The sequence below is a fragment of the Equus quagga genome, chromosome 15 (genome assembly GCF_021613505.1).
Source record: "Equus quagga isolate Etosha38 chromosome 15, UCLA_HA_Equagga_1.0, whole genome shotgun sequence".
Classification (NCBI taxonomy): Eukaryota; Metazoa; Chordata; class Mammalia; order Perissodactyla; family Equidae; genus Equus; species Equus quagga.
Window position 1 is genome coordinate 52151929 of NC_060281.1, and position 24716 is coordinate 52176644.

At 43.0% G+C, this 24716-nt stretch overlaps 1 protein-coding gene and 1 long non-coding RNA gene across 6 annotated transcripts in view; one reads left to right on the forward strand and one right to left on the reverse strand.

Annotated features, from left to right (window-relative positions):
• Positions 1-24716, forward strand: part of ADTRP (androgen dependent TFPI regulating protein) — a 57335-nt gene that overhangs the window by 15484 nt on the left and 17135 nt on the right. For both annotated transcript variants that reach the window (XM_046641369.1, XM_046641368.1), the window contains one exon: positions 22885-23000. In XM_046641369.1, coding sequence (XP_046497325.1) covers positions 22885-23000 — 116 coding nt within the window. The remainder of the gene's footprint in view (positions 1-22884; positions 23001-24716) is intronic.
• Positions 1-24716, reverse strand: part of LOC124227390 (uncharacterized) — a 69569-nt gene that overhangs the window by 3636 nt on the left and 41217 nt on the right. For 2 of the 4 annotated variants that reach the window (XR_006885470.1, XR_006885469.1), the window contains one exon: positions 16620-16747. The exons of 1 other annotated variant lie outside the window; for it this stretch is intronic. This is a non-coding gene — a long non-coding RNA (uncharacterized LOC124227390). Of the gene's footprint in view, positions 1-11679; positions 11853-16619; positions 16748-24716 lie in introns of those variants that run through there. One more of the 4 variants, XR_006885471.1, reaches the window with a different exon arrangement.

The window sequence follows — 24716 nt, forward strand, 5'->3', positions numbered from 1 at the left end:
GAAGTACCTGCTACATGTGTAACACCATGATCGATATTTGAGAAGGGTTTTGACTTCTAGTGCTCTTAAATCCAATTTAGCCTAGTATATACACCCACATAGTTGAAATAATAAAATAACAGTTAATACTAATACAAGACATTGACATAGGTGGTGTCATGAAGTGGCGTGTGTCATTACTGCCAAATGAGCGACATGGATAAGAGGGCTTCTATGTCCTCTGTGTCCTGCTTTGGCTGTGACTGACATGTGGGTCATGACTGAACAACCTAGAAGGCCTTTGAGCCCTCTATGGTGCGCCGGGGAGTCAAAATGTCAAAGAAGTACAACTCTAAACCTTCCAGTTTCTTCCTCACTCATAGCATGCAAGATATTGGCTATCACTAAATTCAGACCCAAGCTCAGATTATTCTCTCCCACCCATAAGCTTGGTGTGAAATTGTTGGGCCGCTAAGTAGAGGTAGGTAAGTCCTGATGAGGAAGGAAGGCCAGCTGTGGGCACATCAGCACCAGATGGCTGCCCTTTGTCCTCAAACATTACACATCCCTCCCCCATGCCTTCCTGGTTCCTCACCCCACCCTTCCTCTGAGCAGAGGAGACCCACAATCTAGATAGCTCTGAATAGCTTAGTGGTTTTCAACCTTTAGGAAACAGGGCACTTTGTGAATCTGAGGAAACCTATGGATCTTTGCCCAAGGAGAACACAAATACCCACAAATTTTGTGTACAATGTTAGAAGGTTTATGGACCCTCAAAATTCCACTTATGGGCCTCAGGTTAAGATCTCCTGATATAACTGAGCATATACTTGAAAACAGGGCCCCAGGTGATTTTTCATGCTGACTTCAAATCAAAAGACAAAATCAAGCATTATTCATTTTTAAAAAGTTATTATTATGTGCTTAATGCTGTTTTATTCTCTATGGCATGACAAGAGAAATATGAGATATGGTTCCTAACATCAAGAAGCATAAATTATAGATACTATATATCTAATCTTTTATATATACAAAAAGATATATAGATCATATATGTATATCGTCATACATCGCTTAACGACAGGGATATGTTCTGAGGAGTGCGTCATTAGGCAATTTTGTCATTGTGTGAACATCATAGCCTGCACTTACACAAACCTAGAAGGTATAGCCTACTACACACCTAGGCTGTGTGACATTAATCTTATGGGACCACTGTTGTATATGCAGTTCACTGTTGACCAAAACATCACTATGTGGCACATAACTGCGTCTGTGTACATATATTTATATTGGTGTGTGTATGCATATACATACATCAGCCTTTTAACTTGCTAAAAGCAGAGGCTGTGTTCGGCAGCATCTTTGGGAGAACGTTTGTGACAGTTAAAAAACAAAAATAAAACCGCCTAATATTTTTCCCCAGAAAGTCTGTATCTGAAAAGAAAGAGGGACCTGGTCAGGGTTCCCATGGGGGCTCCGCCTCCCATCCACTTCTGCTTCCCCAGGATATAAGACATAAGCCAGAGTATGTTCTGCTGATCTAGTGCCCCAGCCCACACCTATAGGCTGGTAAGTGACAGCCTTTGGAGGGTACCCAAAGCACGGTCCACAGTTAACAGAAACCATGTAGCTCTGGGGCAGTGAGATGGCTAGAGAGCAATCCCCTCCAAAATGTCTCTGTAACCCACATGCTATTGACACCATTTTTGTAAACTATTGTCTCAGCATAGGGAGTCTGCTTTTTATTATATATATTTTTTCTATGCTATATAATCTTACATAATGTATAATATAGTCCAGCTAGTATATATAATAATAAGCAAGACATTTGGCTTTAACATAAGGAAGGGCTAAGAAGCATTGACAGAGTGCCTGCTATGTCCCAGGCCCTCTTCTAGGAGCTGAAGATGCAGAAGTAAACAAGACCACCAAAAAGATCTGTCCTTGTGGAGAACACATATATCTTGGTGGGGGAGACAAGAATAAATGTATACATGATAAATGAATAATACACTGCCAGGTAGTGAAAGTGCTAAAACTAAAAATAAAGTGGAGTAACGGGACAGAGTGAGGAGTGTGTCTGTGTTTGGGGTGTGTGCGAGTAGAGGTTGTAGGTTTAATAGGTGATAGGGCAGTCCGGGTGGGCAGGGACGCTCTACGATGAGCCAATATTTTAACGGAAATTTGGATAAAGTGAGACAGGCAGCCACAGGAAGTTTTGGCAGAATACGGGCTCCGGCAGACAGAGCAGCAAGTACAAAGCCCCTGAGAGGAAATGCTGGCATCTTTAGGAAGCAGCAAGAAGGCCAGTGTGGTTGGCTCAGAGTGAATGAAGAGGAGAATGACAGGACTGTGGCCAGGGTTTGGATTATGCCTCACACGATTTATAAGGAGTTAGGATTATATTCTGAGTATGATGGGCAAGGGCATCTTTTCAGGGAGGCCTTACCTGCTGGGGGAGCACTTTTAATGTTTAAACTATATAAATGATATAAAGGCTGAGGGACAGGCCTTACCTGTCCCTTCTCAACATACTACATGTTTTATATATACATATAAAATAGTCCTTAAGGATATATATATATGTATATCACTCTTTCTTCCTTAGCACTTATCTCTCTATCTCTATCACCTATATATCTAAGTTTCTATGTGTCTACATCTATCTATCATCTACCTATCTACATTGCATTTTACTTATCTTGCTCACATTTCAAGATGTGATGCACAGAAAATGAACTCTAAGGGTGGGCACAGTGGAGGTGTGATGGGAGAGCGGAGGCGTGCAGACCAGTTAGAAAGTGTTTGCCGAGTACAGCAGGAGATGATGGAGGCTGGGATGAGGCACGTGGCAGTGGAGTTGATGTGCGTGTCTTCAGTATAGATCATGAATGTAGAGCCATCAGGATTCACTGAATTATAGCAAAGAAGAAGAGAGAAGATTTCCAGCCTAAGACACCGGGAAGGGTATGGATAGAGCTGCTATGGAAGGTGCAAGGATTGCAGAGGAGGAAATTAATTGTTCTGTTTAGATATGTTAGAGATGCCTTTTAGACAGCAAAATTTAGACGCCAAGAGAGGCAGTTGGACAGATAAGCTGAGGGGAGATTTCTGGGTAGGTGACATAAATTTGGTTGTCTTCATTAAAGATCATTTTTAAAGTTAAATAAGAAAATCTAGGGAGTAAGTATGGTTGGGGAACTATCCCAGGACTAAGCCTTAGAACATTCCAACTTTCAATGCTTGGGAGGAAAAGCAGAAGAATTGAAGAAAGGAGGTTGAGAAGGAGGTGCCAGTGAGTTAGGAGGGAAGCCAATGCTGTTTAGTCTCCTGGAAGACAAGTATAAAAATGTTACAAGAAAGAGGAAGTATTTTGTGTCAAAAGCTGGTGGGAGGTCAAGTGAGATGACATGTAAGATGATGAGTTAGAATTTTCCATTGAATTTGGCAATATTGAATTCTCTGGTGACTTGTAGGAGAGCAGTTCGATGGGTGGTGGGGGGAGGTAGAGCCTTGGTAAGGCCGTATGTATCCATTTCCTGTTGCTTCTGTAACAAACTAGTACAAACTTAATGGCTTAAAGCAACACAAATTTATTATCTGATAGTTCTGAAGGTCAGAAGTTCAAAATGGGTATAATGGGATAAAATCAAGGTATCAGCAGAGCTGCATTCCTTCTGCAGGCTCTAGAGGAAAATCTGTTCCCTTGCCTTTTCCATCTACAACCTGCCTCCATTCCTTAGTTCATGGCCTCTTCCTCTTTCTTCAAATCTGTTGTACCGTTAAATTCTAAAATCTTCTCTGGAAATTTTCTACTCTAGATCTGGTGTCCACATTAGAAATAGAAAACATGACTTCCAACTATGACCGGAAAATGGTATTGAACAATAACTCATCCTGTGATTCTAGGAAAGGTAGAGATACACTAGTTAAGCCAATGAATAGATGTTACAATGGCGTACAGAGGGAAAGATCCTTTTTCAGAGCATTGTTCTAGAGCTCATGAGCAGGAATGAAAATGGAATCGTTTACCACACCCTGATATTTACTAGGATATTTTTTCAGGCTTAATCACTGCAGTGCTATTTGTGGATTGTCCTCTTGTTTTAAAATACTTTCTATCCATCCTTTTATTCATTCCATTCACTTCCCAGTCTAAGGTAGGGTAGACTCTCCAGTGGCATTCACCTGGGAAACACTGAGAAGTTAAACGAGTGCTTAAAGCTTGGCAGTGAAATCAGAAGCTAAACTGGGATTAGGAAGCAGAATTAGCTGAGTAAGGACAATAAAGCCATCTTGCCCCTCAGGAAGTCTTAAGGTAAACAGAGGAGATTCTGATAATGAACTGGCAAAGGATTACCAATCCCCTTAAGGTTTTATATAACCAAAACCAAGCAACCGTGGTGCCTGCTTTCTTCATCTCTTGCGAGCAGGAAGCAGATTGGCAAAAGTGTATCTTCTTTTATTTAAAATCCCAATTCTGGGAATTTCCAATGTGTTCTAAAGAGTAGCTTGCTTTCACAATTCCATTATCCAGTGATTTTCCATCAACAGGCTGCCTTTTGAATAGAAGAATACCAGTAGAAAATAGACCCCAATTTCAAAATCAAGGTCAAAGGTTTTTATTGACCAAAAAAATATACATGTTCTCTAATAAATTGCTAGGAATTTGAGTAATTGAAATCATTCTGTGCCCTTGAGGGTTTGCTAGTAGGTCTCCCCTCCTGTGTGCTGTAACCAATCCTCACTTCCATGGGAACCATGTGTAATTCTACCAACGGGAAGAGTGACTTTGTGCTGGAGAAAAACTAGAATGGAGAAACTCATAAGAGAAGATCCTAAACCCCTCTGAAATACCAAGAGAAAGAAATAAAATCTCAGTGAGTAGGAAAGAGCTAAAGTCCCATGATCTCAGAATAGAAGTGGAAATGCCTAAGAGCCTGGTGGGTGGGTGAGAGCCTTCTCTGTCAGATTCAAAAGGACACCCCTTCCTGATTAATGATCCTGCGCAGAAAAGGCCTTATCATGCTTCTAGTTGCTTCGTAACTCCACAGGCAGACACTCTGACAGCTGCTGAGTCCCATCCTTGCCTTGAACAGGTCGCTGCTGAAGGGCTTTCAGCCCCCATGTCTCTTTCCCTCGTCTCTTCCTCTTCTCTGCCTACAGAGCAGTCGCTGTACATGATTGGGAATTCAGGTTGGTCCAAGTCCTCTATCTCTGTCTCACCTCCAGGTCCTTGGTTTACCAGGCAGTAGAATATTTCTGCAGGCCGTTATCTAGTCTTCTTGATGGTGACTCCACTTGCCCACATATTACACACCCATCGTATGGCTTCCTAGCTCTCAGATGCTTTATGTCTTGAGTTTTAAACTCTCAGCCCTGCCCTTCATTCCTCTTTCCCAACCCAATGGGCACCTTCATTTACATGTAGGTACTTGCTTTGCCAACTCCTTCCTAAATCTCACCGATTCTTCCAATCTACCACCAGCCTTACTTACCAGCTTCATCTTCTTTCTGTCACCTTCACGTATTCACTAGATTCACCCATTTTCTCTAAAATTTTACACTAGAGCAAAGCTAAAGAGGACTGAGGACAGGGGGACAAGAGTGAGCTCTTTTTCTAGGGAGCTTGTGCATTAAGCTGTGTGAAATGGGGTGACTGCCAACTCTGGGAGTGTGAGTAGAAGATTTGCTCAACGTGGGGATCCTGTCTTTATGCTCAGTGGTTCTACAGGGGGCCGGGTACGTACTTGCAGTCTTGTAGCAGTGCTCTGATAACTGAAAGTGCCTGGATGCCATTAGAAAGCACCTCCATTAACACGAAGATCTACAGGCATGTTGGCACACTCTCTATCTAACCACTCAAAGAGTCAGCTATCTAATTGTGAATGTTTAAAAACAGAATGAAAACCTGATGCTAGATAACAGGCCTGCTGAGCAGGGGCAAGAGAGCGTGGCCATTGCTTGAAAATACTGTTTTTGCCATTTTCTTAGTGTATACGACTGTAATAGACAATAATATGGTGATTTCTCTCTTTTATTATCCATCTCATGCTTGACAATAAATATTCTTTTGTAGCAATGATTGGCATAGATACTAAAATACTTAATATATCAAGTAGTATTTAATAAAAGTCTTTTGTCTCCGATCGCGAGAGTTTAGTTTAATGCTTCTATGTGGGAACATTTTAATTAATATGCATACTTTTACTGACATATTTTTAAATACTTTGCTAACCTAATAATGTCAGAGTCAGTTGCATTAAAATATCATCATGATCACAGAAATTGTAAGCCTGGCAAAAAAGGTGCTTAAAAAATATTTGTCGAATGATATTTAACAACTGGAATATTGAGTTACACGTCCTCTGGGAGTGACACTTAATCTTAGTGGCTTTTGTTGAAGTGGTGACTTTGAGACATGGTACAGTTAATCCAAGACATCTCCAGGTACAGGTCATCAGGAAATCGACCATCTGGTAAATCATATTCTATCTTCACAAATGTCCTTTCACCTCTGAGTGTTTACTCGGGTTAAAAAGTTGAAAGGGATAAATTATTAGGAAGAAGGGTGCTTGTGCTTGATCCTTAAAAGTCAGATTGGGGTGAGAGGAAGCAAAATTTCTTAGCTCTGTGTCTAAATTGCAAAAAAGATTGACTTCGGATATTTTCTACAAGTTTATTTTTGATTTCATGAAAAGAATTGACTTTAGTACCAGAAAACTTTCATTCTGGCGCCATTTCTGCCATGTTCTTGCTGTGCAATTTTGGGAAAGTTAATAGACCTCTCTGGATATTGGGTTCCTTAAAATAGGCAAAGCATGTTTACTGTTCTTAATTCTCAGTGATGTTGTTAGAAACAAACAAAATAATATGTGTATAACATAAAGTGCTATAGATGATACATAACCTATGCCAAAGTGTTGTCAACTTGGAATCACCATCACCCCTTCTCCATTCTCCTCTGTGTAGCAGGGGATAAGCCTGGAACCACACACAGTTCCCAGAATCCCCTTCTCTGTGTGTTTCCGGGTGAGAGTCAGCCAGTGAGAGTCATTCTCATGAGATGTGGAAGAGATTCTCCAGTGGCCCTTGAGAACAGATGTGTGGGAAGACTGCAGAACTAGGTTAGCAGCAGCTCCTGGACGAGCACCTAGGAATCTCACACTTTATCCCACAAGCAGCTGAAATCAATGGTGGCCGCTCCCGGGGACTTTTTAGATTTACCACAGCTTCTTGGCCAGCTCCTTTGATCACCCGCATCCAGCAGAAGGATCCCTGACTTTCACTGCCTTACCCTTTCCAACAGCTGCCTAAACCTCTAAAACCTTTCTCCTGGAGTCTGTGGCTCTTGGCTTCTGTGCTCCTGATGGGACCCAATACATGACCATAAAATTTCCGCTTCCTTCCAAATCATGCCTTCAACCACCAAAGGTTATCCATCCAAAGGAAACAGGGTCCTGAGTGACTTCCCTTTCTGGATGTAGAATGGAACAGTAGCTTGAAACAAACAAACAAACATTATAAGACACCTTTAAAATGTTGAAAAAAATATTTTAAAAAATAGTTTTAAATGTTTGACTTATCGACAAAAAAGTGATGGAAATTTACCAAAGCCAAAAAAAGCAGAAGAGGAGCTAAGAAAGAGAGTGAGCACAGGCAATATTTGAAGAGAGAATCACTTATTATTTCCCAGAATTTACGAAAAATTAATACTCAGTTTCAGGAAGTGCCCAAAAATGCCACTTAGGACAGAGAGGAGACATCTAGCCAGTTGTATGACACCACAGACACCTTAGACAAGAAGATCCCAGAAGCAGCCAAAATAGTAGGATGGATTTCCCAAAAAAAGAAACTGCTGTTAGTCGGATAGCTGATTTCTCAAAAGCAACAAAAAAGCCAGGATATAGCAGAGTAATAGCATCCCAGTGTCAAATTTAAAAATTGTCAACCTATTTACTCACTGAAAGTATCTTCTAAAACAAGGGCAAAATAAAGACATTTTCAGACACACTAAAACAGACTTTATCTCCCAGAGACCCTCAGTAAAGGAAATGCTGAAGGATGTACTTCAGGAAAGGAGAATGAGCTCAGAAGGAAGGTTCAAGATACAAGAAGCAATGGCAAGCGATTTGTTCAACTTATGGTGATTTCAAAAAAGAGTGAACTGGGGCCAGCCCGGTGGCACAGCGGTTAAGTTCCCATGTTCTGCTCTGGCCACCCGGGGTTCGCCAGTTCGGATCCCGAGTGTGGACATGGCACCGCTTGGCATGCCATGCTGTGGTAGGCGTTCCACATAGAAAGTAGAGGAAGATGGGCACGGATGTTAGCTCAGGGCCAATCTTCCTCAGCAAAAAGAGAAGGATTGGTGGCAGATGTTAGCTCAGGGCTAATCTTCCTCAAAAAAAAAGAAAAAAACAGTGAACTAAAATACTGGAGGAAAATAGTGTATAATTTGGGAGAAGGATGATTGGAATTAAGGCCTTCTAAGGCCTCCTTGGATTGCTGATGAGGTCGGGGGACAGATGATGACTTCTATTGGCTGTTACCAAGTTAAACAAGCATGGTATAATGTCTAAAATAACCACCAAAATAAGAGAAATGGAGTGTATGACCTCCACATCCACAGAAGAGGAAAAACAAAATAGGAAAAAAATGAACTGATGAGAATTTGAATCCATGGTCAGAGGCTGTTCTAAGGTGTAGAAAAAAGCACAGAAACAGCACCTGCAGTGGGGTGCATTCAAACCCGTGAGGATGAGAAGTGGCGTCTGGTGGAAAGGCCTTTTGTGCAGACTTAGGTTACCTCCCGCTGGAAGCATTTCTACTATTCTTGAAGGCACAAATCTCTAAATTATGCAACTAACCCCTAACTGAGCTATTTCAGTTAATACTGGAGTCGGATATGGGGGGGTGGCGTATGGGAATGTCAGGGTACATTGGAGAGAGGAACATGCCAAGTTTCTAAAGTACTCATTTTAAAATGATAGATATAAGCAGAGAAAGAGAACCAATGATTAGTCCATTTTGTTCATACCTTTATTAGGGACAAGAGCCCTTTCCCTAAGGCTTATTCCGCAGGCTGCTCTTTAATAACACTAAATTGCGATTATAGATGAATTTGGTGGAGTGTTCTCCTTTCTAATCCTGGCAGCCGTCCCTGGAGGGGAGGCCCTTAGAGTTTTCTGGCAATTAAGAAAAGCCTCTTGATCATAAAGTGATCTCTCGAGGTGATCAAATTGCCTGCCTTCCATGCTAGGCAACGCAACAATTAAGCCCAAGTTTGTATTTCTTTCTATTCTGGTGCATGCTGCTTATTTAGTCTGTATATAATTAAAGTTTCAGGGTTGGGTTTTAACGTCCTCAGGATTGCTTGATTTACTTTCCTGTTGATGCCAGCATGGAGGCTCTGTACACAAACCTACAGAACAACTTAGGCCTACTCACCAGAGGGGAGGTGAACTGCAAGTCCTATGTGTTAACTGGGACTTACCCCATTGAGAGATGTAACCAGAAACCAAACTCTCAGCCCTCCTCCAAGCTGCCTAGTGCCCCAAGCTGGAGACTTTGCCAACACAGGTGCTGCCTCCCCGCCCCCACACCCATTTCCCAATCCTTTGTATTCTTGTAAATTAGGTTGGGCCATCTTGTCCCTTTAGCTTAAGGCCTCACCAGAAGCAGAATGGCAGCCTGCTGCTTGATCCTTTTCCTGAGACCCATTCTCTGGCGTCTAGTCTTTCCAACTGACCACTCTATAAAAAGATGAAAGGAAAGACATGGAAAAGAACATCCCTTCTTTCCGCCACCTGAAGCAGAGGTGAGTCTCAAGTTATAATTTCCTTGTCCTGAGCCCTGCCCTGATTCTCACTAGGATTTTGGGGAGTGGTTGTGGGCTAGGCTAATTAGGAGTTTCCTTTAGGGCAGACATTGCCCTTCAAGCCACTCGTATGCCTCTCTCAATGGAACAGAGCCCAAGAGCATTGCCCCAGACTCATACATACTATCTATATTTATGATGCTTATTCTCCTTATTCTGGGCACCAACTGTCTCCACATTGCCAAATCCAGGACTCGGATTTTTGCACCTATCTTACTCACCTCTAATCAGCATTGGGCATAGTAAACGTCTCTCTCCCTGAAACTCTTGCTTTTTTGGCTGTGTTTATACCATGCTAACTAGTTTTCCTTCTACCTCGGTCTCTGCTTGTGTCCTCTGAATGATGGTGTTCTTCCAGGCTCGCCCTGGGCCATCTTCTTTGCCAATACTCTTTGCCCTGTAACCCACCTCCATCTCCATGGCTTTAGTTCGGTCCACGTGTTGAGTCTCCTGCTCTGAGTTCCAGATTTGCATCGTTAACTGCCTACTTGACATCACTGTTATAGGCACAACCACAGGCATGTCGCAGACATCTCTGAGTCAATATGTCCAGAAGCGGACTTGTTATACTCACTGCCAAACCTCTCCTGGGCTCCTCCATCTCAAGAAATGGATCTACTATCCTCCCAATTGCTCGAGACAAAAAACCAGCATTGACTTTGCCGCCTCCCTGCATCCCACCATCCATAATAACTTATCTGTTGTCTAATCTTGTTCATTCTACCTCCAGAATACGTAACAAATCTCTTCACTTTCTAGCTCCACTGCCAATACCCTGGTGGGCATCTCCTCTAAGCCACCCACACAACACCTCCAAACTGGTTTTCCTGCTTCCGTTCTCAACCTTCTCCATACAGCAGCAGACTAGATTGGAAAATAATTTCCCCCTTCCTAATACTCTTCAGTGACTTTCCATTATACTTAGTGTAAAGCCCGTGCTCCTTCCTGTTGCCCACCAGGCCTGATGAACCTCCCCTGCTAATGCTCCTGAGTTAGGTTGAGCTTCTCCCCCCAACTAGTACGCTATGTGATAGTTGTTCTGGCCTCTGCTCTGTTCCTGTAACCCTTGGAGCTCTTTCTCACACCAGGACCTTTGCACATGCTGTCCTCCTTGCCTGGAATGTTCCCATCTGCTCTCCCATGGTTCTTTCTTATCCTTTAGGACCCAACTTAAACATAACCTCCTCAGAATGCGCTTCCTGACTACCTTACTTAAAGAACATCCCTCCATTTTTCCCCTGATGTGTAGATTCATGTTTGTTTCCTTCATAGCACAAATCATGATTGGTATTTATGTGATTTTCTACTTGTTTATAGAAAATCTTGTTGATTAATTAAACTGTAAGGTCTACAAGGGCAGGGACCATGTTTGTTTACCATTTAATCCCCAGCATCTCACACAGCCCTTGACATGGGGTAGGCACTTAATGAAGATTGCTGCATGAAAGAATGAATGACATCTTCACCTCTTACTCTGGTAGCTTCTCTGTGACCTTGACCAATCCCAGAATTCCTCCTTAGGGGCAGAGTGAGTGTACTGAGGCCAAGGGACATTGGAAGCATAAGAGGAAGCCTTTAGCAGCCATGACTTTAGAGTCTTTGGCTGACATTATATGCTTTGAAACTTTGAGGTGTTCTTTGGTATAGAAACTTGTAAGTGAGGAAAATTCTAGAGAGATTATTGGTACCTTGAAATATCTATGGGGCTTTTGGGTGTTATATCTGAGACCTATGATGTATTAGTGACTGATTTATGTTCAAAGAGATACACAGAGTCATGGTAATTACATATATTTTGTTAAAGGAGAGATGGCATTTCTTCTGACTTGGACTGTGGCTCAGAGATGGATACTTTCTGGCAGGACCATTTCCAGGCTTACACACTTTCTTCTGTTGCCACCATTCTTGGATGTTAATTAGGTAACTGAGTATTCATGTAGCCAGAGAGTTCAAAAAAGCCATTGAATCAAGGAGACGGGTAGGAGAGGAGAGGCTGAAATCAAGAGGAGGAATGAAGACATGACCACAGAGTTAACCAGATGAAAGAAAGATGGTCCAAGGAAAAAGGAGGAGAATCAGTTGAAAGAACAGCCTCTTTCTATCTCTGTAAAAGTGTATGGAAGACTAATTTCCCCCATCCTCTTTATTGCTGGGCTATCACTGGCCCTGAGAGTGATACATGATAATATTCAACCAAGGGTTCCTATTGATGGGCAAAGAGGCTAGCAATATGGGGTGCATTAGTCTGTCTATGTGAAAAGTGAATCCACGAATGTGGAACTCCACCAACAGAAAGAGAATAAGTTCTTTGGTGGCTGCCATGGAATGTAATAGTTTACCAATTCAATTGTAATCAAGAGTCTTCTTATTTTGAGGGCAGAATAAAAAAATAAGCCTCATAAAGGCAAGGGAGATTTCAGCATTTCACTTCCCTTCATAGAAACAGATTTTGCCAGAAAAATTCAGATTTGAAAGCTTAAAAAAAAAACCAAACCAAAATAAAACAAAAACCTTTGTGCCTTTCCCCCCTGAGTTTGGAAACCAAAACATACACCATCAGTTCAGAGGGATATTCTGAAGAGCTCTGCTAGTACGAACCAGCTGCGAATAAAAGCTAGTGTGTTTTTAGCATCTCTCTCCAAACTCATCCAGGAACTCATCAAAGCCACATTTTACTGTTCTGTGGTGAGAAGGAATTTTGTGACCTTTTGAGAAATTTTGTTTTGTTCTTCCTAAGAAGACCATGATAAGGAAGTGAGCCAAATTTCTTGGCAATGGGAATACTGTCTCTGTGCCCCAGGCTTGCACTCCCAGGAGTACAGAGGGCTCTGAGCAGGCAGACTTGTCATCAACCTGTCCTGCATATAGGTTGCCAAATTTTACACTTACAAACTTGTCCAGATTTCCACCCACCCTCAGGGTTTATGGAACAGATAGCAGTGGCAGCCATGGAGATAGTTCCATGCTAACCTTCTCCCAGCACCCGGGGATGCCAAAGTCCATGGGAATACTATGAACAAGAGGTTGAAACCCAGAGGTGCAGGAAACTGGACAAGGAACATGGAGGCAGCCTGCAAGGAAGAATGAGAAATTTGGGACACAAGGAGCAAGATCCTGAATGCTTATTACAGCCTTCTTGTTTCTAAAACCAGGGTCATCGATGCTCGTATCTGAATAGCTTTCCTTGACATTTGACCGTGTCTTTCTCCAAATCTTCTCTTTCCTTCTTTACCTTACCTCCAGACTTTCTGACCACTCCTTGTCAACTACCTTTGCAACATACTCTGCTTTTGCCTATCATGAAAATCAGGGATTCTCTACTGGGGTTGATTTGGCTCTCCAGGGGACACTTGGCGATATCCGGGAAAAATTTCAGTTGTCACAACTTGGGGTGGGTGGGTGCTCCTGGCGTCTAGACAGGAGAAGCCAAGGATGCTGCTAAACATCCTTCAATGCACAGGCAGCTCTCCACGACAAAGAATGATCTATTCTACAACATCAGAACTGCAACAGTTGAGAAACTCTGGCTTAACTATTGCTGTCGCACAATGTCTACTCCGAGATCCTTTATTCTTCTCAATCTTACACTGTCTTTGGGTCATCTCATTGACTGCCACTAAAAAAAATTATATTTATACTCTGATGGCTTCCAAATATCTATCTCCAGCTAAATTTCTCTTCTGAGCACCACACTCATGTATCTGCCATCCTACTGAACATCTTCAGTTTGACATCCTATAGTCACCTCTTTTGTTTTTTGATTCTCAACAAGAAACAAAAGTTCCTAATTGAAAAATTAGTCTGTGATATATAGTTATGTTTTTAATAAAAGGGAATTAAAATTAACTTTTATTTTGAAAGAACAAAACGCAACTTAGTGATACTCTCTAATATAATAAGACACAGTGTGAGATGCCAAAAAAGCTGTTGAAGAGAAACCTCTGTGTCTTTTAGGTCAGTAGGTCTTTGCATTCAACAAGGACTTGTTTTCTTTCATTGTGGACTCCAAGGGCTCGACCCAGTGCTGCCTTCTGTGGTCTGACATTTTCAGAGCCGCCTCTACATAATGCTTTAGAACTAGCCTAGTCCTAGCATGATACTGTCGAATTACAATCAGCATAAGTTGAAATTTATTAATACTTTTTTAAGTTCTAAGACCATATCTTATATACCTTTTAATTGCCTAGAGTGTAGAAACATAACTACTTCTCATGAGATATTTGCTGGATGTCCAGTGAGGGTATTTCCCAAGCAAACTTCTCTTTTTCTTTTACCTCTAGGCCCCACTCCCAGCCATCTCCTCTCCTACTGGTAAGACCCCCTGGGGAGCTCATGTGCCCCACCCCCACCATACAGTCTAACCGTAAATTAGGCAATACTTGAATTTGGGAAAATCACCAGAGAGCAACTGCCACTCTTGCGGAACTGCTGGTGATTCCCTTTAGGAATCCCCTGATGGGTCGGCAAGGGAATGCCAGAGGCAGGAAGGAGAAAGTGTGGAAAGTGATCTATCATAGGATCAGTCACGTGGGGAGTTTGGAACTTTGCCCCAGAGCTTGTGCTTACAGGGTGCTTTCCTGAATCACTGTTATCTCCCAGGGAAACCAGCTGCCTACACATTCTGAATCCTGGACTGACGTCATGATGAGATGTCTCAGAGAAAGGGATGATGCCCTGAGAGACGGTGCATCTAAAGCAAGAGCAGATCCCCATGCTTCTTAAACTTTCTCTTTCTTGAAAAGAACAGTCTCCTTCCTCCAACTTGAAGCAGCTTTCTAGAGAGCTGCCCATCTGTCTGTGTCTTACAAACAAGTCCTCATGTGTGCCACGTGGAGCCAGGCACAGAGCGTGGAGGAGGGTAGATTACACATTGATGTGGAAGAAGGGATAGAAAGAAGATATTGAGTAAATCCTGGGAGTTTCTCCCTGGCCCACTGAGTATGGAGGGCTACAAGCCAGTGGGTCCCAGGTGAACGACGAGCAGCCTCTGCTGGCTATGTGTCTTCCAACTTCCCGCAGGGCTGCCAACTCCTGGATGGTGACACCCCTCTATTGAGTCCACAGTTTAGTTGCCAGGATGTGGGCAAGCAGAGGTGGTTTCTATGAGTCACATTTTCTCACAGATTTCCTGTGACCCACAGCACCCACTTTCAGGACTTGGGGTGCCATCTATAGCCACGACAAAGGGTAAAGGTGACCAACTTGAAAGGGATTGACTCTGTGACCCTGCTACCAAGCACACAGCCTGATATGGGGCTGCTGATATCAATTGAATCTGGCCTGCCACTCCTGTCTTCTCACTCCAGAGCACTGGAGTGCCTTGCCAGGCTGTGCAGAAAACCTCCTCTTACTCTCCTGCCCCACTCTATCGTTTCATTGATTCATTCATTCATGCCACAGATATTAAATGGCCGGGTTAAGCACCATGCTAGGCACTGGAGATGAAATGGTGACAGCCCTGCACCTCAAATTGTTTCCATCTCTGGATGGTTTGGCAAGTATCAGGCGAATGCAATCACATAGAATCCCCTTCTATAGTTTTATTGTTTTGCTTTCAGATTCTGAGGCTGTGATAGAGATGAGCACAGCGGGGTCCAGCCTGCCTAGGAAGGGCACCTCCTGAAGGTTTCAGGATGCTGCCCTGGAGGCAGCGATATCTACGAAGAAGATGGAGGGGGCTGAGAGAGTGGGAGCAAAGTTCAGTGGTGAGAGGGGAACTGTGGGTAGAATGCAGAGTAATTGGGTAAGAGTAGGGTGAAGGCTGTAGGTGAGGGGAGCAGGGCATGGAAGTAAGACGGGACAGGTAACCAGATCAAGAGGGGCTCTGGCAATATTAAGGACTTAGTTCGGCTTTGCTACATGTGGGTTCAAATGAAGGAAATAAGTTAAAAACCATATATTAAGCAGAAAGTGGAGGGGAGTCCTGAAAAAATAGGGGATGAGAGCTTTGCCTTGAAATTGTTTATAATCTAATGGAGACTAGGAGAAAAACTCCATGAAATTGGCAGTATAAAAACCAAATCTGAGTATAATTAAGCCTTGAAGAGTCTCGTGCAGACCAGAGGAGCTGTGAGAAGGACGGGGTAGTGAGTATCTCACACAGAGGCAGGACGTGACAGGGGCATGACATGACAGGGATGTGATCCAGGCCCAGGAGGTGCGGAGAGGGCCAGCGCTCAGCTCCGAGAGGTGGGATGGTTTCTTTACTATGGCTTCTTATTTGCAATAAAAGGATGTCAACGCCACCACTGAGCCTCTGAATTTCCCTGATATTTAGATGTCTTGTGTCATCAACAGCGTATAACACCTACACTCCAGGCTCGAAAAAGAGAATAAAATACTAGCTGTTCTCTAACTCACGAATGGAATGAAAACAAACCAAAACACCCGTAGGGGAAGTGGTATTTCTGGAGTCCATCTACTGCTCTGATCATCCGAAGGCTACATAATTATACAATATTATCTCTTTACGGGCAGAATCCCCTTCTATAGTTGTATTGTTTTGCTTTCAGATTCTATCAGCCTATGGAACCTGGATCTCTGAACTGTTTTGCTCTGGGCACACTGTTGAGAGCACTGCCTACTGTTGCTTAGTGCTCCCTAAATGAGATGCGATGGTAGAAATTTCTTTGAGGCCTAATTACTCACGGGAAAACAATTTCCCCTTAAAAAAAAAAAAGAAAGGAACCGTGTACATTCCATCTCTCTCTTTTCACTTTGGCTGTCTGGAAAGGTATTGCTAAATTTGAATTTCACTCACAGCAGCCCAGCAAGCCTCTGGTTGGCGTATTCACGTTTCGGTGTTCTTCTGGGTCCTGATTTTCTTTTATATCTTCTCATGTTAGTCTGTGTGCTTTTGGTTGTAAGGCCTCTCAAAAGTGTGTGGAGCTGGTTGGGAGGGAAGAATTAAGGAAAAGAATTAAGTAAATGAACAAAAGGAGGAATTCTCAGGAAGGGAACTGAATGAAACACGAAGCTAATGAGGAGACAGATTTGAGTTGAAGGGAGGGAGCCTATTGAGATACTGTGGGTAATGAGAGACATGAGATTAGGGAACGAGTTTAGACAGTGGGCCAAGGCAACAGGGAGCCTCAGAAGGCTTCCGAGCAGAAAGTATCAACATGAAGCTTGTTTTGGGAAGGTTGGTCTAATTGCAATGTTGAGTATGTACCAAAATAGAGGAAAGCTGGGGAGGTGATGCTGGGGAAGATAAAAGAATAGGCAGCTATGGGAAGCATTTGAGGGGGAAAGTGAATCAAGTTTGGATATGAGAAGGAAAGGAGTGAATCAGTGATGACAGCAGATGTCTAGGGTGTTATTATTGCCAGAGGGAGTTAAATTAGAGGAGGGGATTGGGGTGCTTTGGAGGGGTGCAGAGAGAGGGGAGGGGAGCAGGAAGAGGCAGATCTATTCTTGATTGTAGGGTCCTAAGATACCAGATCTTTCTTTTGTCTTTCCCTTAATTGGATAGAATCTAAATGGCCACTTCTTCACCAGGCTAGATGTTGTCAAAGCCAACTAGCTTCGTAGTAGAAGAATGCTGCTTTGAAACTTTGGCAAACTATATATAAATCCAAAGGACAACAGTGTAATAAGTAAGAAATCACTTAGAAACTCTCCTTAGAAGATTCAGAAAGTTATCATTTAACCACCTGTTCCATTCACATCTGAGTTCATACATAATGGCATGCTTTTCTTCCTCGGCCCGATGGAGCGTTCGTTTCTCTTTCCAGGTCAGTAAAGACGATTCACATTTCTCCCAACATTTTGTTATGAAAATTTTCAAACATAAAGCACAGTTGAGAGAGCTTGCAGTGAACACCTGTATCACCCCCTACTTAAATCTATTATTAACAGCTTACTGTATTTGCTTTATCACAAATCTATGCATCTATCCTTCCATCAACTCATCTTGTTTTTGGTGCATTTTAGAGTAAATTGCAAACATTACTACTCTTGCACAGTAAATAAGACTATTGGTTTTTCACTTCTGTTTTCTGAATTTTTACCAGGCTGGGCTGTGTGAGCCCACCTAGGTAGAGAGTGGAGATCAAAGAGAAGCCTGTGGCTCTTTCTGGAGGTGGTTTATCTTTCCAATTCCTCCTCCCCAGGCATTTGAACGTTGACTCTTTAATTACAGTGGTGACTAGCATGTGCGCTTGAGTTCCTAGAAAGTGGAAAAGGGAATTTTTACAAATCCAATTATCTCCTAAACTCTAGTATTTAAGACTGAAAAGATTCCTGCAGGTAGTGTAGGTGGAAGCATTTAAAAAAAAAAATTTTTGTCGCCTAGAGATATGAGCAATATAGCCTCTGTCTACATTTCTGGATTTCCATATATCAGATTGACTTAATGCAAAATTGCACTTTTAACAACTTAGGGGCCACAGACAAAACAGATGGTCTCTGCTTTTGGATACAAAATATTCCCAGAAAGACCATCACCATGGTCCTAACCTGTAGGAGTTAGAGACAGAAATGGCAGTGGGGGAAGGTGGGGAAGAGCGAGGGAAAAGCTGATAGCTGGCAAATGGATGGTATTATCAAAACCAGAGATTGCTTTACTAGGATTTACAAAACAACTATTACTGCGTGTTTTTACTGCATGTAGTTTTTAATCTTAAGGAACATGATCCAGCAGTGTAATAACAAGCCTGGGTATAATGGCACTCTATTAGGGTTGTTTTGCCTCTATTTTCACATCTGTTGTATTTATGTTTAAGTTTTAATTGATGTTTTGACCGTGTGTTTGCCCATGAGGAGATTTTGTGAAGGCTTCCATTTCTTAAAATAATTTAAAAAGTAATATATATGATATATAGTAAACAAAAATATCCTCCTTAATGTACCCAGAAATGAGATCTTGTCAGTGCAATAAAACTTCATTTAAAATATCTATCCATTAGCACCACGAACAGACCAAAGACATTATCTAGAGACTTGGGGGAAAAGACCTCAGTTTGGGAAAAGCCAATGTAAGGAATTAATTCTTAGATCCAAGTGTTGCCTGAGCAGAAGAAGAGAGGAGAAGACTGAGGCAAACACGAAGTGGGGAGTATTATGTGAGCTCGTTAATTAGTAGCAACATATGCAGGAGAATGTCTCTCAAAGACCAGTCAGAGAAGGTAGAAGCTGGCTTGTTTATCTTGGTCAATCCAACTCCACACAAGAGCTAGTCCAACAAGGAAATGAAATAAAAGAAAGAGGCAAAGATCACATTTTAAAATGTTATTATCTGATTTTTAAAATGTGGAGGCTCCCTGAACTTCTTTCACTGGAAGAAATGCAGTGCCCTTAGCCCCCCAAGAATCTTGGAAGTAAGAGCATGACCATCCTAGCTTTATGGATTCAGTCTTTGGCTCTCCCATGACAATGATGAAGAACTGTCAGCTCCATATTACCTCAGGGATGAAGGCTTGCCTCTTTTGCAAGAGTCAGGCAAATGTGTTCCTTGTGAGTTTAACCTCATACACAGGGAAGCTGTTGATAACAGCTACTCATCTACTAGCATGAGGTGAGTAAAAATAAGTTCTCATTATCTCCCGTGTTGCCACTCATGTAACCTTGTAAGAATGCTCCACGGGCTGGTAAATTTTAGTACTTATCTACAAGCCTATTTTGCAACCAGGGAATCTCAAGTGCAATTATTCTGCTAATACTTAAATCAATATCTCATGCTTATAATTCTGTCTCCAAAATTTTCAGATGGAAATAGGCGTCACACCAAGGACGGGAAGAAAAGATGTAATTTAGCAGAAAAGGATGGGAAAAGAACAGCACTATCCTTTTAACCAATGCTTTTGGACTGACATATTTGAAGGAAAATCTACCAAAATGATGGCTTCATTGACAAGGAAAGATAGCTTGATTGCATCCCCTCTCTTTACAGCTACTATTGTTTCGGCCCACGATGTTTTGTTTACTAAGGAAGCAAATATTTTACCCCCTCTGACATAATTAATTTTTGTCAGCTTCCCTGTTTATAAGGGAAACTGAGAAACTGTTAATTGAAATACAGAATGAGTCACTGTTTTCAGTAATTTTTGGCAGCATTCTAATTTGTGTCAATCCCAGCCTAATTATTAGATTTTTTGGAAGCAGAAAACATATTTGATTTTACTCGTACTGATTTTTTTTTCCTTTTTTTTAAAGAAAAAAATATGCACTGCCTGACAAAGGTTATGTAACTTATACCAACATGAGGTGAAATCTCAGTTCGTTTGAAATACCAGGAGGTTTACTGCGCCACGCTTGGCTCTTCACAGTAGCTCAGTATTTAGAAAGCTCACAGAATGTGGTCTTCCTCCTTTCCTCATTCCTACCCCCAGCCCTCACCAAAAAATGTGATTCTTTTGAAGACCTTTTAGCTTGTATTAAGCCACAGTACGTGGCCTGTCACTAATGACATCACTGAAGTAAACTTCCCAGAAGCCATCAGGGAGAATTCATTTGGAAATCCAATGAATGTCACTTGCAAAGGGCAGACTCCTAGAAGAGGTGACCAGTCATGCATTCCTGAGTTAGTTGTTGTAAAAGCATTAATCACTGTGAACTCATTTGCTCCTAATGCAAACACACTACATTATTCCACAGGAATTCTGTTCCAAGTGATCATTAATGTAGAGAACAGAAGCTGCTGACTGTGAGCAGGGTTAATAAAATCTGTCAGATCAATGGCCAGTATAATGGGACTGTTAATGGTTCCTAATAGAAGTTGGATCTTCCTGGCTATGGCAGAGTGAAGGCAAGTGGAGAGGCAGGCGGCTTTGCTGGGTAGACAGCCCCATCTCTGGCCTCCTGAGGTGGTCTCTGGGTGAAAAGAGAGTCAACGTCAGTCACGGAGCTTTGCCAGGGCCCTGAGGCAGCCATTGCTGAGAGCATAGGCACCAGCTGTGGGCTGGGGAGGGAGCCACGGGTGGCCACGGGGACAGCTCTGCTGCCACACTCCAGCTGCTTGCATGCCACAGCCTCCTACAGGCCACAGGTCAGGGTGCATCTGAGCACTTGGTGCTGCGGACATCCCAGAATTTCGCCTCATACCTCTTCACATCGGGCCACCAGTGAGATGAAGGACGGCAATCACAGTGATAATAGTGACAGTCACAGCTAATGCTCACTGGACACTCTCATGGGTCAAGGACTGAGCCCTTTACGTGTACTTATCCCAGTCCTCAGAGCAGCACCTCCATGACTTGTGTGCTATTTGTTGTCCCATTTCATGACTCAAGAAACTGAAGTCCAGGGTCAGATTTGAAAGTGTGTGCCCTTAAGCACCATGCTCTTTTATTGCAGGGAGAGACGCTGAAACTGTAGCCAGTGTCATACCAAAGAAAGAGGAGGGCATGAAAGTAGGCCTAGAAATTTCTGCATTTGCATATCCAACCAGTCACTATGTTCAGGACCAACCTTGGACAAAGTGTATAAAAGCTATGGTTTGTCCAGAATGCTGTTCTTCTAGGCATTGCTACTAAAATGTGGGTACCTGGGGCCTTTAAGAGGTCTAATTGCTCCGTGCCACCCACCTGCAGCCTAGACAGGGCCCCAGGAGGCCCTTTCTGCCCCGTAATGCCCTAAACTTAAGACTTGTTCCTTCTCCTCCTACCCCTGCCCCCCCAAAGTTTGTCACGTTTCTTGTCATCTGAGGTCTTAATCGCCTGACTGTACCCAGCTAGCTCAGGTAGGATGGGAGGAAGCTACCGCCTCCTGGGGATGCCTCTGAGCACAAGACTGACATGACTGACTGCAAAGGCCACCCAGAACCAGCACCCAGGCTCCAGCAGCATAGCTGGGCACGGGAGCATGGCGACCCGGGCACTGGGACATTCCTGAGCCCAATGACTACTGTAGTTGCGGAGCTGACACAGCTGCCTTGGGTCTCAGGAATGAGATGGGATGGAGCTCACAGGTGGGGGCTATGGGTGCAAGAGGCTGCCAGGAGCCAAGGAAATTGGGGAGCAGGGATGAAAGAGAAGTGATAGCCGTAAATGTAGAAAATATAAAACATGGACCCTATTAGAAGTTACCGATAAGCGCAGAATATGGCAGAGGGGCTTAATAAACGTACTTAATAAATGAGAGAACATTGTACACAGACTCAAGTCACCTTTCCCAGGTCAGTTCCCATAACCAAGAGAGGTGTAGACCTCAGTACCCCTGCACCTGAAAACACCACTATTCTGAAAGGCATATATTCTTGATTATGTCACTTAAAATAATCTGGTGTTAAGGGTTTGAAAGATGTGAGAAGACAGATGGTTCTGAAGGAAGGGTGAACCAGGGAAGGAAAGGGGGGTCCTGGAGGGTTTCAAGAGGAGGCTCACACATACCCCACAGCACCTACCACCCGCTCACAGGACAGTTACGCGGTGCCAAGTGCAATGGGGAATGCAGAGACAGGCTATGATGGGTTGTCTGGCTCCCCTGAGCTTAGGAACACACATCGTAAGTGCTAGACTACATGGCACAGAAGATAAATGCAGTAGAATTGAGTGAGAGAAATTAGCAAGAGGAAAATTCAGAGACAGAATCATGGAAGATTGTGTTGGCTATGAAGACCATGGACGACATGAATAGAGGGAGAGAAGACACATGCCGCATAGAGAGTTGAGGCATGAACAAAAGCATGAGGGTGGGAGCAAGCACACTGAGCACAAAGGAGAATGAAGGAAACAGTCTTGTTCTAGTGGAGTAGTGTGTGTCTGAGTGAGGGTGTGTACAGTGTGCATGTGTGTGTATGTGTGTGTGTGTTAGGGGAGGGGAGCACTGGGCAATAAGCAGGACCAGAGAGGATGGCAGCACATTGCAAGAGCCTTGGCAGTCAGACAAAGAAGTTTGGACCAGTATGTTCGGCAATAGGGAGCCACTGCAGCTCCTTGTGCAACTAAGGAGCATGATCTAAGCCAAGTTTTGGAAAGTTTCATCTGGAAGTTGTATAAGAAGGTGGATTGGAGGGGGAGAGAGAATTAGGGGCACCGTAGGCAGCCAGGGCACCCTGACGTTATGATTTGTCACTTTTTCTCCTACAGCATACATCCATATTGCCCATCTCATTGGCCGAAGTCATCCTCAGGCCACATCGCTATCCATCAAAGAAGACAGGACTCACCGTGTTGACTGTTGCCAGCTTTGCATACATGGGCAGGTAAGAATTGAGTAGAGAAAATCAACTTAGACCTGTCATTCAAGACTCTAAAGGATATTACAGAAGATGTGTTCTGTTCTGTTAGAGTGTCTTTATCTTGGGTTATTGGGGATTTAACCATCTTTAAATTTCCAGATAAGAATTCTTTTATTGTTTGATTTTGATACTCATGGAAACATCATACACACAAGAATACACAGGTATGTATGCTGGTCACGAGTTCCTCTCCATCTCATGAAGACTTAGTCATTGCAAAGCTACACATGTTATTTTCCCCAGGAAAATGTTGATCTTTGGTTCCATTTGCAATTAAAATGTTTGAATGGCTGAATGACCCGAAGCATCTAAATATATTTCATCCAAAAAGGCATTTGACAGATTGAGCATACTAGGTTTGGTCCATTCCTGTTGCCTGTATCATTATGGCCTTATTTGCATCAACATCTGGCACTAGAGCTCCTGGCGGGCATTTGGGCAATTGCCTAGGGGCCTGCAGAACAGCCGAGCTGGAGGCATGGGAGATAATTTAAGTAGCTGGCCTAGATTTCATCATTCAACCACCTGGCAACACTAATTCTCAGAAATGCTGCCCAGTGGTCTGTAATCAAGAGAAAGTGCTTAGCCTATCACCCAGTGACTGGAAAACCCCCTTTGCATTCTATAGCCTTCTCATCTACACCCCTGCTTTTGCGTTACTGAAAGGGGCATGCCAAACATCAATCCTGAAGATTGGAAGCTAATCATGATGTTTCTTCTCTAGTTTAGACTCACGTAAACTGTTCCTACCTGACATCTGGGTAAGCTCCCTTTGGGGGAGTTTAATTCAGCATAGTGCTCTGTCAGAGACGGAAGCCAGCAAGAGAACACATCCCACAGGGATACCTAGCAGCCTTTGTCTAAGATTGAGTAACCTTTGTGTCCAGAACTCAGACGATGGTTCCTCCCTCACCTTTCCTTCCCTTTTGTAGAGTCTGCTCCTCCCACCCTTCTGCATCCCTCCTTTCCTGAGGGTCCAAAGTCTTTTTTGCTTCTCCTGTCTTGAAGAAAGCACTTGCTTGATAAATCTACCCCAAGCTGCAGTGATCTATCCTCTTCAGCCTAAGGTCTTTGCAGTTTAACAAAGGACCCTTTAGAGAATAAGGCTTAAGTCGGGGACCTATTGGTAGTTGATGTCTGGAGCACTGTGTTGAGAAGGATCCTGGCACAAAAAGAGCTGTGTTATCATTTAGCAATATCTGCCAATAGCATGAGAATGGGGAGCGGCAGGATATATCCCATGTATTTACCATTTCTGGCTCAACCCAAAGAAACAAATCCCTAAAGATAGGATACCTGGGACCTGGGATGGGTAAGAGTATGTATCCATAAAGATATTTCTTTCTGGTGTATGTGTTGAGGACAGGCAGGGTGGTATTTGGGTGATTACGCACATGAATTTCCATACTCTGTTTTTTTGGTGGACTTTAATCTGATTTACCTTTTCTTGCCAAGAGTAACTTTTGGAGTTCATATATAAGATAGGGCTCTTGACATATTAACCTTTTCTGCCTGAGGACTTGGAAGTTGATCATCAATCCTCGTATCTGACCCTCACTCTTTTCCTCCTCTGAGACCTAGAGGGTAAAATAGCACCTAAGGCCACTGGCATTTTGGGGGGAAATTGTAGTTGCTGTAAAGACGAGAAGGAGTCGTCAAGAGGGCTTGGCTTGTCAGTGC